Genomic DNA, 14,641 nt, shown 5'->3' on the forward strand with positions numbered 1-14,641 from the left:
GAAAATATCTTTCCCATTCATACTCTGTAGTGCCTAAGATTTTGGCATGAGGTTGTGTGTGTGTGTGTGTGTGTGTGTGTGTGTGTGTGTGTGTGTGTGAAGCACCACCCTCATCCAATAGCAAAGAAACAATTACATCATAGGTCTCCAAAGCCTCAGTAATAACATCTCCAGTTTTCATTAATCAAATTACTTCTCTCCCATGGTATGGGAGTGGTTAGAAAGCCTGAAGCGCTTGAGAGTTGGGGGGTAGAAATGGCTGAAAGAGTGTAAAAGGAGACAAGAAACAACATCAAGCTTGGCAAAATCTTTACCCTCGACACACTCTACTCTTAGTTCGGTCTTGCCCAGAACAAGGACTTCTTTCTCATGAGACCATAGGCGGTAAAACCAAGAAGCCAGTACAGGGCTTGGAGATGAATGATGCCTGGATTGGTCCTGTTCAAAATTTGCTTCATTTTGTAAGTGCTAGTGGCTTTTTAAACTATTTTCCACTTCTTTCTCTCCCTTTGTCTGTCAGTCCACCTCCGCCACTTTCCTCCCTTGCCCTGCCCACAAGTCCTCCTTCCTTGGACCCACACACATCCTGATGGCTTTGTTCCGTATTTGCAGAGAGTGTGTTTGGAGGAGTGTGTTTCAGCCAGTAACTGGAAGTAATCACAAGGCACCTGCAGACCAGCTCTCAACTTCCTTGTTTTATGGGCATATAACATTCAGCCCTAAAAGTTTTACAGAACAGTTTTAAAGTCATTTCAACTCATGTCCTTTTCCTCAAGCCGCCAGAGGTTTTTTTTTTTTAGACAGAAGTGACTTTGGGAATCATTTCCTTCCCACACGCCACTCTGGCGGTCTTGTGCTGAAGCGGGGAAAAGTTGGAACTTGGGAATACAGCATCACTTTGGGAACTTGGCTGTCTGCTACTGAGATTTCATCTTTTAATCAGCAACTTTTCTCACTTTTCTTCCTCTGCACTGTCCTCCAGACCACACAACAACCCTGTCTTATTGTTTTAGTTCGTCTCTTATAATCAAAGCTGAAAGGTCTTCTAAGAAGGCATCTGTGCTCCCCGCCAGTCCATTAAGCAACAGCTGTGCCACACGTGGCCACCACTTGCTAAATCCAGGGAGCCTCTTTCATATTGTGTTCTGTGTACAAGTCAGTGGTACTGGTGTGTATTGAGTTCAAGTTCTAGTACCACATTCAGATATGCAAGAAATGTAATCTTTATTTATTCTTATATAATTGAATTTTATTTCTATTTTGAGCCTCTCTGTTGCTGGGTAGTAGAAATTTACTCTCAACATAATTTCCTTTGCTTGGGACTGTATCTAACTGCAGATCTGGCTTATAAATGCCAAGGTCATAGAGGGAAGGTTCATTTTATCCTTAGTATCAGGTGATGCTGATCATCTGAAATGACCCTTATTCCCATCACAGAATCCTCCACCTTCAGGGATTCTCTGGAAGGCCCTCTGTTACCCTTCCCTCTTAGCATCACTGGGCAGCTATGCTTCTTTAGAACCAGGTTCCTTAATCAGGAACCCATCACTGGAATGAGGCAAGACCCCTCCTGTTTTCAGATCATATGCACATATTTTGAATCTTTATCCCTTTATTGGGGTCTCAAAAGATGGACTACAGTCCGTTTTATCTGGACCCACCATCATCTATACATTCCCATTATGTCCTTTTTATCTCTTCTTTCTTCCTCCAGCTTAAGAGAATCTTTCCGAGGCTAAGAGGATGGTGGTGGTGTTGGTAATGTGAGGCAAGGCTTACTTTCCTGCATTTATCCACCATGCTAACTAAACCATAGTGTCCTCTCAGTGTTTCAGTGGCATAGGCTTCGGAAATCTCACAGCCAGAAAAGGACTGCTTCTTTCCTTGCTTTTCACTCTTTCATATACCTCCTATTAAGTTAATAATTGAATGCAAGAAAGTCTGGCAGTAGGGTAAGAGGGAGGGAGCCGAGGAACCACTTGGGTGAAATGCTAGTATTTACAAAATGTTGCTGAAAGTCTCCGCTGCATAGATACTCCTGTTCTGCTCATCAGTTCCTAGAAGCCCTTTGTGGGACAGGGACTGGAAGGTAAATGAGAGTAGAGGAAGTCCGATAGTGTCTTGAAGACTGAGGGGCCAAGGTATGGTTAAAACAAATATTGGTATGTCTTTCTACTCCCTGTTTCAATGTGGCAGGTGACAGCAGAGAACACAAAAGAAGGAATTCTATTGTAGAAGAAATCCCATCCCTCCCAATCTGCCACCAGATTTATCGATCAGCTGTGTTTCATTTTTATCCTCCCAGATGAGGAAAGACAAACATGAACAGTGGTTTCGATATAGGAAATGATAATTAAATTTTTTAAATTAGAGAAGTGATAAGGAAAAGGATTGACACTACAGAAAAAAGGTGCCTTGTACAAATCTGACCTACCAGTAAGGTCTCTGAAGCATTTAGCTTACTTTCCCAATCCCTTAAAATTTCCTTTCCTCTTACGATCACTAATTTTAGGCCACTGCAAATCAGTTTTGAATGCCAATATATTGTCTCTGAAGAGATTGGGCGCTTGTCTATTTGCGACTCTGTTCAATTCATTTCTGTCTTCTGGCTGCCCATGGTCTCAAGATTAGAACAACCTGGAAGCAAAGTATGAGCATTTTAGAAGCACATCAGATCTCCTCACGTGAGAGTGTTTGTCTGCCTTGCTTGGTGATGTCTGCTATCACTCTGGGAGGTTTGCCCTGTTTGTGGCCAGATCTTAGCTTTCATTTTCTAGTTGAATGAAGATGGTTAGGTGAGAGCCAGCGAAGGGTAGGGGCAAGTGAGTGCATGTGGCCAGGATGCATTATGTAATTATAATAATATTGACAAATAGTCTAATATACCTGTTCAGTTACTTTGTTCTGGAAAATAAGTGAAATGTTTATTAATCTACATTGCTACTTCAATCTTTATAACCACCCTTTCAGGTAGGAACTCTTGTGACCACTGAACAGATCTGCAAAGAGCCTAGCACTTTTAAGCAATGTCCCCCTAAATAAAGACCAATACATTCCCAGTGAATGTCCACAGCCAGAGAAGGAGCCCTGGTCACTCCAAAGTGCAGTGGTGTAAGGCCCCACTTATAACCACTCAGAGTTGGGCCCACACATGGTACTGGTAAATAAATGAAAATGGAGGAAACTGTGGGGTATAGGTATCTGCTTCAGAAAATGGTGCTGATTTGTTTGAATATTAGTGCAAAATAGTCCTGGAAAGTAGCATTTTGCACCATCTTTTCCTTGTTTCTACTAAGTTTCTCCAGGAAAAGCATTGCTCATTTCCTTGAGAGGGTGAGAATTTACAGCTCCTTGGATCCTCCCTGGTCAGACCCAAATGGCAGAGAAGGCAGGAAGGAGTTGCCATTCCGGCAACTGGACTTAGTTTTTACTTATATTTCATGTCTTGTTCCTTCTTTTTAAAAATTGAAGCATAGTGATTTACGATGTTGTGTTCGTTTCAGGTGTATGTGTATGTGTGTGTGTGTGTGTGCACGCATGCATGTGTTTGCTAAGTCACTTCAGTCACATCTGACTTTTTGCTACCCTATGGACTGCCAGGCTCCTCTGTCCATGGGATTCTCCAGGCAAGAATCCTGGCGTGGTTTGCTGTGTCCTTCTCCAGGGAATCTTCCCAACCCAGGGATCAAACCTGCATCTCCTGAAGCTCCTGCGTTGCAGGTGGATTCTTGACCACCGAGCAACCGGAGAAGTCCGTACGTGTGTGTGTGTGTGTGTGTGTGTGTACACTTTTTCAGATTCTTTTCTGTTTTAGATTATTACAAGGTACTGAATGCAGTTCTCTGTGCTCTGCAGTAGGTCCCTGTTGTTCATCTGTTTTATGGATAGTATATGTATCTGTCAATCACCAACTCCTATTTTATCCCTCCCCTACCTTTCCCCTTCGGTAATGATAAGCTTGTCTTCTATGTTTGTGAATCTATTTCTGTTTTGTAAATAAGCTCATTTGTATCTTTTTAAAATTTATATTGCACATATAAGTAATATCATATGATATTTGGTTTTCTGTGTCTGACTGACTTCACTCAGCATGACAATCTCTAGGCCCGTCCCTGTTGCTATAAATGGCATTATTTTGCTCTTTTTATGGCTGAGTAACTATATCTATATCTATATATACCACATTTTCTTTATCGACTCCGCTGTCAGTGGACATTTAGGTTGCTTCCATGTCTTGGCTATTATAAATAGTGCTGTTATGAACATTGGGATGCATATATCTTTGGAGTGAGTTTTTGTTTCTTCTGGATATATGCCCAGGAGTGGGATTGCTGGATCACATGGTAACTCTATTTTTAGTTTTTTAAGGAACCTCCATACTGTTCTCTATAGTGGCTGCACCAATGTCATTCCCCACCATTCCCAGTGTAAGAGGGTTCCCTTTTTTTATACCCTCTTCCATTTTCTTCTTAATGAAAAAAGTTGTCACCTTTTTTTTTTTCAGATTTTGGATGATAGTTCTCTTTAGATTTTGAATTTTTATGCCTCCCTCAAGTGTTGGCATAAGCCTGTGTGTGTATGTGTATATGTAATTATTATGAAAATGTGGAAGAAATTTTATAAACTAAACCATGACATAAATTAATGTCTTTCATCCCCATATGGGTGTATCAGTGTATGTGTCTCTGAGTAACTAAAATGCACTCCTCTAATAACATAACCAGTTTGCCTTGGCTGGGATAAAGAGGGGCTGAGACCAGCGTGGGGCCGCAGGGCACAGGAGGAGGAAGGACAGCACACAGGGGCAGAAAGGGTGTGAGGATGAACAGGCAGTGGTTGGACCACTTGAATGTCTGTAGCAGAGCAAGATGTATTGTCTGTGGCTGCTCATTCCCAGCCTTTCCCCTTCCCCTCAGGCTGCTTAGAGATGGGAACACAGCTTACCAAGCTGAGGTGGTGACAGTCCATAACATGAATTATCCACATGGTGTCTATGATTGTCTCACTCAGTCCTGCATGTGAGCTCTGAGGCCCTGGAGGAGAACAGGAAGGACTCTTAACCATAAGCCCATGGAGGCCCCTCACTTTAGAGATGAGGAGGCCTAGGGAAAAATTAAAGAGCAGGGCCAGCATCACATAGCTAGTCAGTGTCACATTTCAAAGTCTTTAAGTTCTGATGCATAACCTTGGAGTCCAACGGGCAGAATTACCATAAGAGGTCCAGGGTCTTATACTTTTTCCTTAACACGTATTGGTGTGCACAGCACTCACTCCTCAATGAGAATATGCACTATGCTATTTAACCCACATATAGTAACTAAGGGGCTTCCCTGTTGGCTCAGACAGTGAAGAATCTGTGTGCAATGCAGGAGACCCAGGTTCTATCCCTGGGTTGGGAAGATAGAAGAGAATAGCTACGCACTCCAGTTTTCTTGCCTGGAGAATTCCATGGACAGAGGAGCCTGGCAGGCTGCAGTCCATGGGGTTGCAAAGAATCAGAAATGACTGAGTGACTAGTAACTAAACTCATTACAAGGCATTCCATACAGATAATTTGGGGCTGGAAGTCTTTGGAATCAAAAACATGCTGCTGCTGCTGCAAAGTCGCTTCAGTCGTGTCTGACTCTATGCGACCCCATAGACGGCAGATCACCAGGCTCCCCCGTTCCTGGGATTCTCCAGGCAAGACCACTGGAGTGGGTTGCCATTTCCTTCTCCAAAGCACGAAAGTGAAAAGTGAAAGTGAAGTCGCTCAGTCGTGTCCAACTCTTCGTGACCCCATAGACTGCAGCCTAGCAGGCTCCTCCGTCCATGGGATTTTCCAGGCAAGAGTACTGGAGTGGGTTACCATTGCCTTCTCTGAATCAAAAACATAACTGTGAGTGAATACGTTCAAAGGCTTTTGCTTCACATTAAAATTTAAGTGCTGTCTGGTTAAATCTATATTCTCCTTCTTTGATAATGTATCTTAAAGGTACAGTGGAGGAGAACTCTGGCCAGTTGTCCTGAGCATGGAGGAGACTTTCTGGCAGGGTTGAAGATTTGCATTTTTACACTTCTTCCTTTATAAATAACCAAGTTGACTGAAAGGAGACTGTGAATATTTTTGGATTTGGAGAAATCTTATCTAGACTTGAGGCACAGACTTCTAGAGCTTGAGAGGTTGCTAAGAAGCCCACTGTTATCATGACCACACTCATATCCACTCGGAGTGCCCTGGGGCCTCACTGCCTGCAGCCCTATGTCACTGACACATGCTACTTTTGCCAGCCCTTCTTCCTGGCATCTTACTTCTTTCTTTCAGCTCTAGTCCCTTTCTCTACTGCTGGAGGAGATCCCAAGAGGACTTGGGCTAGACTGGCCATAGGATGAGGAGCTATTTGATATTTGCACAGGGGCAAGAATATGGATAGAAAATAACTATTGATTGGGAAGCTTTTTGGTCTTTGGATTAGTATTCCATGAATTGTGCTCCAAGTAATTCAGTACTCCAGATGACAAAAAGTATTCTGTCCCAAACAAGTTCTATGTCCAAACAAGTAAGGGGACAAAGGATTAAAGAACATTGTTGTAGGACTTCTTAGAACTCCTAATGTAACAGTTCTCAGGTACAATGTGAATCTTCAGAAGGTTGGTATGGCACATTTTTCTCAAGCACATTTAACCACTGATACTACTTTTTTTGCAAAGTATCACCCAGGACCAGAGGTTTATAAACATAATTTGGGAAAAGCTACTCAGCATAGACACTCGAAACTTACAGGCAAGTTACAGTCTTTCAAAGTTTGATATCTGGTAAATTGGTGTAGGTATTTTTCAGAGAACAGAAATGTGTTCTTTTACAATCTTCATAGATGCAAAGGTTGATATTGCTGTTGGAGAACTGAGAGCATGATGGAGTATGAACTTCAGTGATGATTATTACTAAAACTGGATATGTAAACGTGAAAGGGAAGGCATCTTGAGAAGTGAACATATTTCAGTTCACCAGGTTTATTCAAATAGTAGCCACCCTGGATTTTTTTTAAAAAAAGATCTGTTTTCAAACTGCTTTTAAACTTTATATCGACATAATAATGATGTACAAATGAATAAAATTATACAGAATACAATTTTATGAAAGACTAATGTTGATTTTTTTTCCCCTGGAAATAATAGAAATGATAAACAAGGGACTAGTTCTATTTTAGATGTGAAAGTAGACAGTATATCTGAGGACAAGTCTAAACATGCCTTGGTTGATGTCAGCATGACTGACTAGACTGGAAGAAACTAGAACTTGGATTTAGAAACTGTCCTGCAAATAAAGTAGTCACTAAAAAGGCACACTGAGCTGCCCATTACAGAAACCAATGGATGTGATGCTGGATACCCTGGTGATTGTGTTCTGCCCATAAAGCCATGTAAAGTAGTTGTCTCTTGGGTACTGGATAGAGTTCAGGGTGGATCATATGGAATATCAGCTGGCAAAAGAAAGGCAGGGGGATTCTTCTGGGGGCTCCTGCTCTACTCAGCAGACTGCTGATATACAAAGGGCTTAGATATGAGGCATAAAGCAAGCCCTGGAAACTAGGATCGGATCTAGGACACAAGGGTGGGGCCAGCCTGCAAACACAGCTAGGGTGACTTTGAAGCCTAGGGTTGGTTGGTCCAGACCTGTTGACATATGCTGTTCCAGGTCCTGGACATGAGAATTGGTCTGATCCTGATAATGTTTAGGGGTGAGAAAGGAAAGTCTTCCATGGGGAGAGGAGAAAAGCAGGGACCAGACAGAAGTTAGGACACTCAGAGACCCTAAGCCTTTTCTTTTGTAACAACAGTGATACCACTGGGTGTTTCATCCAAGTCCATATTGGATGTAATGAACTCTTCTCTGAAATACCTCTGTTGGTGTTCTTGGGGAGACTGGGAGAAATGAGGGTGGATCACATTTGGAATTTCATGATAGTTCAGCTGGACCTCCGTTTTGTCTCAGTGGTTGTCAGTTCCTTGAGAGCATGGATCATAAAATCAGAAGCAACATGTACAACTGTCACCTACCGAACTCTTTCAATATGCCAAATGCTTTTAAAAAAAGAGAAGTGTTATTATCTCTACTTTATAGACCACAGAACTGATCTAGAATGTCAGATAGCTGTTCAAGTCCTCAGAGAATTGCGTGTGCTTTCATTTAAGACCAATGACTCTCAACCTGTGAAGTTTTAAAAAATATTGAGTCATGTGCCCTATCCTCAGCTATTTGGATTCATTTCACTGGGGCTGGCATTTGGACATCTGTATTTTTCAACAGCCTAAGGTGGTTTTAATGTGCAACCAGGGCTCAGAATCTTGGCCTTCTATCACGTCGTCTTGTCGTATTGTTATCCCTGGTGTCCAGTACAACACTCACCCAAGACGAAGGTTAGAGACATGTTTATTGATTAGTTCAGAAGGTTTTTGTGGCTGAAGGGAAGAGCAGGGGCTGAATGCCACTAGAAGTTATAAACTGTTCCCCTTAGAGGCTGGAAATGAACTGTTTCCAGAAGGCAGAGGCTGGCTATTCATTATATGCTTAGAGATATTTTGCAAACCTTCCATTGCAGGTGGTGTTGTCCTCAACCCAGCCTATTATGGCATGTCTGGCCACACCAACATCATGATCCATGAGGTGGGGCATGTCCTGGGACTCTACCATGTCTTCAAAGGGGTCAGTGAGAGAGAATCCTGCGATGACCCCTGCAGGGAGACTGTGCCGTCCATGGAGACAGGAGACCTCTGCGCCGACACTGCCCCTACTCCCAAGAGTAAGCTGTGCCAGAACCCAGAGCCTGCCAATGACACCTGTGGCTTCACCTACTTCCCAGGGGCTCCATTCAACAACTACATGAGTTATACAGGTATCACCACTGTCCTGATGGATTTCTTTTCTGTTAAAATTACATGGAGGCCTTTGTGGGCTGGGAGGGTGGAGGTATGAGAATTAGAGAGTATCATCAAGAGTCATTCATGCCAGAGAATTGAAGCATATTTGTCATGGGATTTATTTTTCATGTCCTTGAAAAACTTACAGAAATATTGAAGTTTGGAGCAGTCTCATTGACTACATTCTCCTCCACTAAAAATTAAAAGAAAAACATACCTCTGACACAGATAGTTAAAGAGGGAGACAAAGTCAAACACTCTTGAGAGCCCCTTGACCTCTAGAATTTGGTTATCCTGCTTCTTTGCCACATTCTTAGGGATTTACTCTGAAGGAGAGTCCAAAAGTGATGGAGAAAGAAGATTTGGGGTCAAGGTGGCTGTTTTTACTGGTTTTGAAGTTGATCAGAAAGATGGCTCTGGTTAATGTTAGGCTCAGAGTTCCTTTTTCTTTTATGTTATTTTAAATAGTATCAGATTCTCATCTTTCAACACTAGCCAAGGGCTGATTCTTAGTCTTCCTATAAAAAGTGGTGGTGTCTCACTTAAAAATGGTACTTTCCTGGTCCTGGGCACAACCTTTGTCTGGTTTTGTTGTCTTGGATTATGCTGCTTCTTTATCCTTCCACATCTTTCCTGTTTCTGTCAAAAAGCAATACTAGTCATCATCTCCTGATAATGGACTTACATTTATCCCTAAAATTGCAGAGTGATGTGATTTGATGACTTATCCTGGTGGTGAAGGAAAGAAGTAATTTTTCTATAAGGTTCAGGGACTTGTTGGTGATAAGTTTCAGAACCACCCCCCCCCCCAAAAAAAAAAAAATAAAGGTAAATGATAAGATGCTGGCAATGCCTTTGAAGGGAATAAAGAGTGCTGGACTAGTCCTGTCCATGACCCATCAATATATTCCTGTCTAAGTCTAATCTAGGCACATGATTCAGGTACATAAAATTCATAAGGACCAGCCCTCCAGCCTCCCCCAACAAGCACAGTGTCCCTTTCCAGGGCAGAGGGACTAGACAATGGGGTGCGAAGGGCAGAGCTCTTTAGACACCACTTTTGAAGTGGAGAGAGAAAACACCTAAGAAGTAAGGAGAGTGTTGTGTGCGCTTTCATGGGAAAAGACCTGGAAACTAAGATAACTCCCTTTCTAACCTTATGAAAAATGTCCTTACTGGGGAATTTTGCCAGCTCCAAAAGGAAGTTGGGGATCACCACTCCCAGGTATGATGCTTCCTTGACGTTTTGGCTCTCTTTCCTCGAGCATCTCCACTGAATGCTCACTAACCTTGGCCAAAATCACCAGGCGTAAAGCAGGTGTCTAACTCCACACACGGTCATGGATAAAGGGTCATACGCTGAAACACTGCCATCTTGTGGTTTCCTGAATAAACAGTGTCAGCTCAGAGCAACCTGTACCGCAGGGCTTGAGTTTCTCACTGGCCCAGCCCGAGGTAAACGTCAAGCCCAGTTTGCTTTAGAGATAAGGCACTGCTCTTCTCTGCCTTCTCTTTCCCATCTCCAGCCGAGACACTTTGTGGCAAAATCTATCCCCACTTTGGTGGACCTCTCAGGGTAAAGCCTCCATCTCTCTTGCTCCCTTTTTTGTCTCCGCAGACGATGACTGCACTGACAGCTTCACCCCCAACCAAGTGGCACGAATGCACTGCTATCTGGACCTTGTGTATCAGCAGTGGAGCCAGAGCCAGAAGCCCACCCCCATCCCCATCCCCCCCATGGTCATCGGGCAGACTCAAAAGTCCCTCACTATCCACTGGCTGCCTCCGATTAGTGGCGTTATGTATGACAGGTGAGAGGGCGCTGGCTGTGGGTGAGCTGGTATCTTTCTCCGTGGTGTTTCTTATGAATGAGGGAAAGAGTGTGAAGCCGGGGGAACCCCAGTCTGTAACAATAAGTGTGCGCCGTTGCTCAGGGCTGCCTCCGCCTCCCTGCTCAGTCCTTATCTCCTGAGCAGGATTCCTGGGGCTCTCACGTAAACCAACACCGCATCATGTGGGCCTGCTCCTGGGCCAGGGGCATCTCTGATGTTTCCTTATGTCACAGCTGGCATGATCCCAGGAGCTGCGGAGAGGCTGACAAATGTGGTAACGATGGTCTGGCGAAACTGAGACGGCACTTGCTTCCTGTCCAGGTCAGCTGTTCTGCTTGGAGTAAGGATGGAGAACAGTAGTAAGGGGCTTGCTACTTGCACAGTAGTGTCTGGAAGAAGGGAAGTGCAGCGTCTTCCTCCAGGAAATTCTGGGGGTGGGTGGGTAACTGGCTATTCAAGCCATGTATCAGGGGCTTAACTGGTTCGGGTGGGTGTTTCTAATGCCTCTTTTCTATCCTGCTATACCCTGTGCCTGCCTCAGTTATGGCTATGATAGCTCGTGCGATTATTTGTGCATTCTCTTGTGTGTTCCACTGCTCAACTGGCAGTTCCGAGAGGGCAGAACTGCTTTCTGTTATCTTGGTCTCTTGGCCTGCCACAATACACCTAATTCATATTGAGTGAAGAGAATCATTCTGGCTAAAGTTGGTTTTTATTCATCCTCTGCATATTGCTGTAATGATTACCAGGAACATTTCTGTGGCAAAGAGAGACGGAAGGAAAAGGGTGACCTCTGACAATTGGTGGGAAGATGGGAGACGTGGTTTAATGGGGAAGGGTCGGAACCGCATCCACGACCTGCTCTCCATTTTCCTGAAACCTGCCACTCTCTTCTAAATAGCCAGTGGTTGTGGTTTACTGGGGCCTTCTGTGTGAGAGGCATTCACTATGTGAGATATTTTACCTGAACTTATTTTCTTTGGTCCTTGCAGTGAGCCCAATCCCTGCTGTATCAGTGAGGAATCCAAGGCAGGGTAGAGGTGAATTGGGTACATCCCCGGGAATTTCAGAAATGGAGGATGTGGAATAGATTGTGTCTGTGAATTTGGGTCTCTCTCATTGAGCAGGTGGATAGCCCCTCATCTGTGTGTCACACTTCCTTTCTGGGTGCCAGATCCCTGCTGAGGAGACGAGTGTCCCTGAAGCATATTCCCATGTACTCCAGCTTTTCCGAAAACCCAGGAGAGAGAACAGGCAGAGACAGGGATGGGAGGAAGCAGGTGAATCATTTTGCAAAGTGGCTTTCCCAGCCTTCCGAGATCTTGGTACTTTGCTAGCCCAATGTGCACTTACTGCATGATGGTACTTAGACCCACAAGCCTATAAAGCAGTTTAAATTTTCATCAGCCCCCAAGCTCCCACAGACCCCTTTTGTGAGTTGACCTATATCTCTATGATGTGTGGAAGAAACCTCTTCTGGCGAGTGTGACCTTGGGTGGCTCTGGCTGAACAGTAGGTCCTCCGTGGGTATGTGCAAACCCACATTTTTACATCAGTTTATGTAACACGTGTAAACAATTTAATCTTTCAATTCTCTCTCTGGTACAAATGTTACGATAAAGCAGACATCACTGCTGGCTGGCTGTGAGGCTGTTGGCAGAAAAGGCTGCAGTTGGCGTCCTTTTCTCAGCGAGGTGGGCCACAGCACCGAGGCCTCACGACACGTGTGTCGGGGAAACTCACGTCACGTTCCCAGGGATTTGTGTCATGCTTGGAGTTGTGTTTACTCCTCCCCAGTAGGTATTTGGAATCCTTATGTCAGAGAGGAGCCCAACCACGCACTCAGCGGCAGCCCCGGAAGAGCCAAGTGCATCAGGGAACTGTGGTTTGGAATTGTGTCCGCAGTGGCCGTGAGTGCTGACTGCAGTCAGGGGTTGCAGTTAATGACACCTTTTCGTTGCCAAAGTCATGGACACTTGATGGGATTTGGAAACTTGCTCAGAGGAATTAAGAAATTTCTGACTGTAGGCAGTTCATCTCTCTGAGCCTAAGTATCCTCACTCGTAAACAGGGATGGGAAATAATTTATGAAAAGTATCTCATGGGGCAATGTCAGGTATTAGGCACACAATAGTGTGCTTAATACACAGCAGCTAGTAACAGATAGGAAGGCCAGAGGTCCCCAAGCGGCAGGAGGGAATAGACTGCAAGTGGCAGACGTTTATTTCCTTCTCTATACAAAGTTGAAAGAGGCTTCTTTTAATTCTGGGTTGAAGACACCTAGTTCTGCCTTGAGCTAACCAATGTGTTTTTCTTAGGGAAATATTTTCCTTAAGCTATGTTAATGAAACTATGTTATCTGCTTTGGAATCTGCCTTTCTTCAAAATGAAGAAAGACTAAGACTAACTTTTTCACTTTTCTCAAGCCCTGGGTCCATAATGGCTCAACAAACCAGTATTCGTGTCAACTGTTTTATGGCCAGGGGATGACACACCTCCTGCCATCCTATCTCAAAAATGTATATTGTGGAAGAGCAGCCTGGAGAAACTCCCTCGGGCTTAAGGTGTTTCTTTTATCTGATTAGAAGCTAACAGACAATTGCTCAGCTAGTAAAGAATCTGCCTGCAATGTAGGAGACCTGGGTTTGATCCCTGGGTTGGGGAGACCCCCTGGAGGAGGGAAAGGCTACCCACTCCAATATTCTGGCCTGGAGAATTCCATGGACTGTGTAGTCCATGGGGTCGCAAAGAGTTGGGTACGACTGAGTGACTTTCACTTTCACTTTGAACAAACATAAAACACCTTGTTAAAAACTAGCAAGCAGGCACTCTGTCTGTCACCTTCTGATGTTTATGTCAGAAGCTTTTCCAATCTCTGTTAAACTTTAATAAAACTTTGCTATACAAAAGGGTCCAAGTAGTCAAGCCTCGTCTCTGACCCCACATCAAAATCCTCTCTTCCGGAGGTCATGAATCCCGGCGTAATACACAGCTCACAGCAGCCACCTTTCAGTAGCACAATCATTACCCTTATTTGACAATACTGTTTTTCTACCATATTATCGGATTTTATTTTTCTCTTGCTGCTTCTTGAGAGACCTTGATTTGGTACCTCCATTTGCAGATGGATTATTCACAATGGGGTTTCCACAAACTATTATGTGTAAAATAAGCTACAAGGATATGGTGTACATCATGGGGAATATGGCCAGTATCTCATAATAGCTGTAAATGGAGTATCCTTTTAAAATTGAATCACTGTATTATATATCTAGAACTTATATGATATTATATAACAACTGGCCTGGCATGCTGCAATTCATGGGGTCGCAAAGAGTTGGCCATGACTGAGCAACTGAACTGAACTGAACTGAACTGAGACTTCAATAAATTAAAAAAAAATTCTAAGTATCAGAAACAGGCTTCATCAAGTGATTTACCCTTGCTATTTAGCTATCAACATTACTCTTCAAGCTATGGTGCTTGAAGAGCTCTTCATAGTCTTATTAATAGTCTTAAGGATGCCCACAGAATAAGCTCTCACTGAGGGACCGTTTAGACCAGTCTCTGTCCTAATTGCTAGGCACAGAAAAAGTAGAGCTCGGCCTGGAACCCCTCCAGAAGAAGGAATGGGAATGAGGATTGTTAATACTAAATATCAGTGTCCCAAGATGGGAGCTCGAAGATGCAGTGGGTGCCCAGAGGGGAGAGTGCTGGTCATCCAGAGGAATCAGGCTAAGTACCATTGCAGAGGATACACTTGCATGGGTTTTGAGGGATGAATAGGAGCTTGCTAAATAAAGAAGCTTGGAAAGTCGACTTAGCAGGGGAGAGTACATCATGTTTCATGAACTGTGTGATGGGCAGGATGTTTTTGTAAAGCGGTGATTTGTTATTCTGATAGGAAC

General features: G+C 43.8%; 1 protein-coding gene across 1 annotated transcript in view; it reads left to right on the forward strand.

The window, feature by feature from the left end:
- PAPPA2 (pappalysin 2) overlaps positions 1 to 14,641 on the forward strand; it is a 309,776-nt gene that overhangs the window by 134,606 nt on the left and 160,529 nt on the right. The window contains exons 4-5 of the mRNA XM_068986447.1: positions 8,583 to 8,876; positions 10,520 to 10,712. Coding sequence (XP_068842548.1) covers positions 8,583 to 8,876; positions 10,520 to 10,712 — 487 coding nt within the window. The remainder of the gene's footprint in view (positions 1 to 8,582; positions 8,877 to 10,519; positions 10,713 to 14,641) is intronic.

Source organism: Capricornis sumatraensis, chromosome 14 (genome assembly GCF_032405125.1).
Source record: "Capricornis sumatraensis isolate serow.1 chromosome 14, serow.2, whole genome shotgun sequence".
In the NCBI taxonomy this organism is placed as follows: domain Eukaryota; kingdom Metazoa; phylum Chordata; class Mammalia; order Artiodactyla; family Bovidae; genus Capricornis; species Capricornis sumatraensis.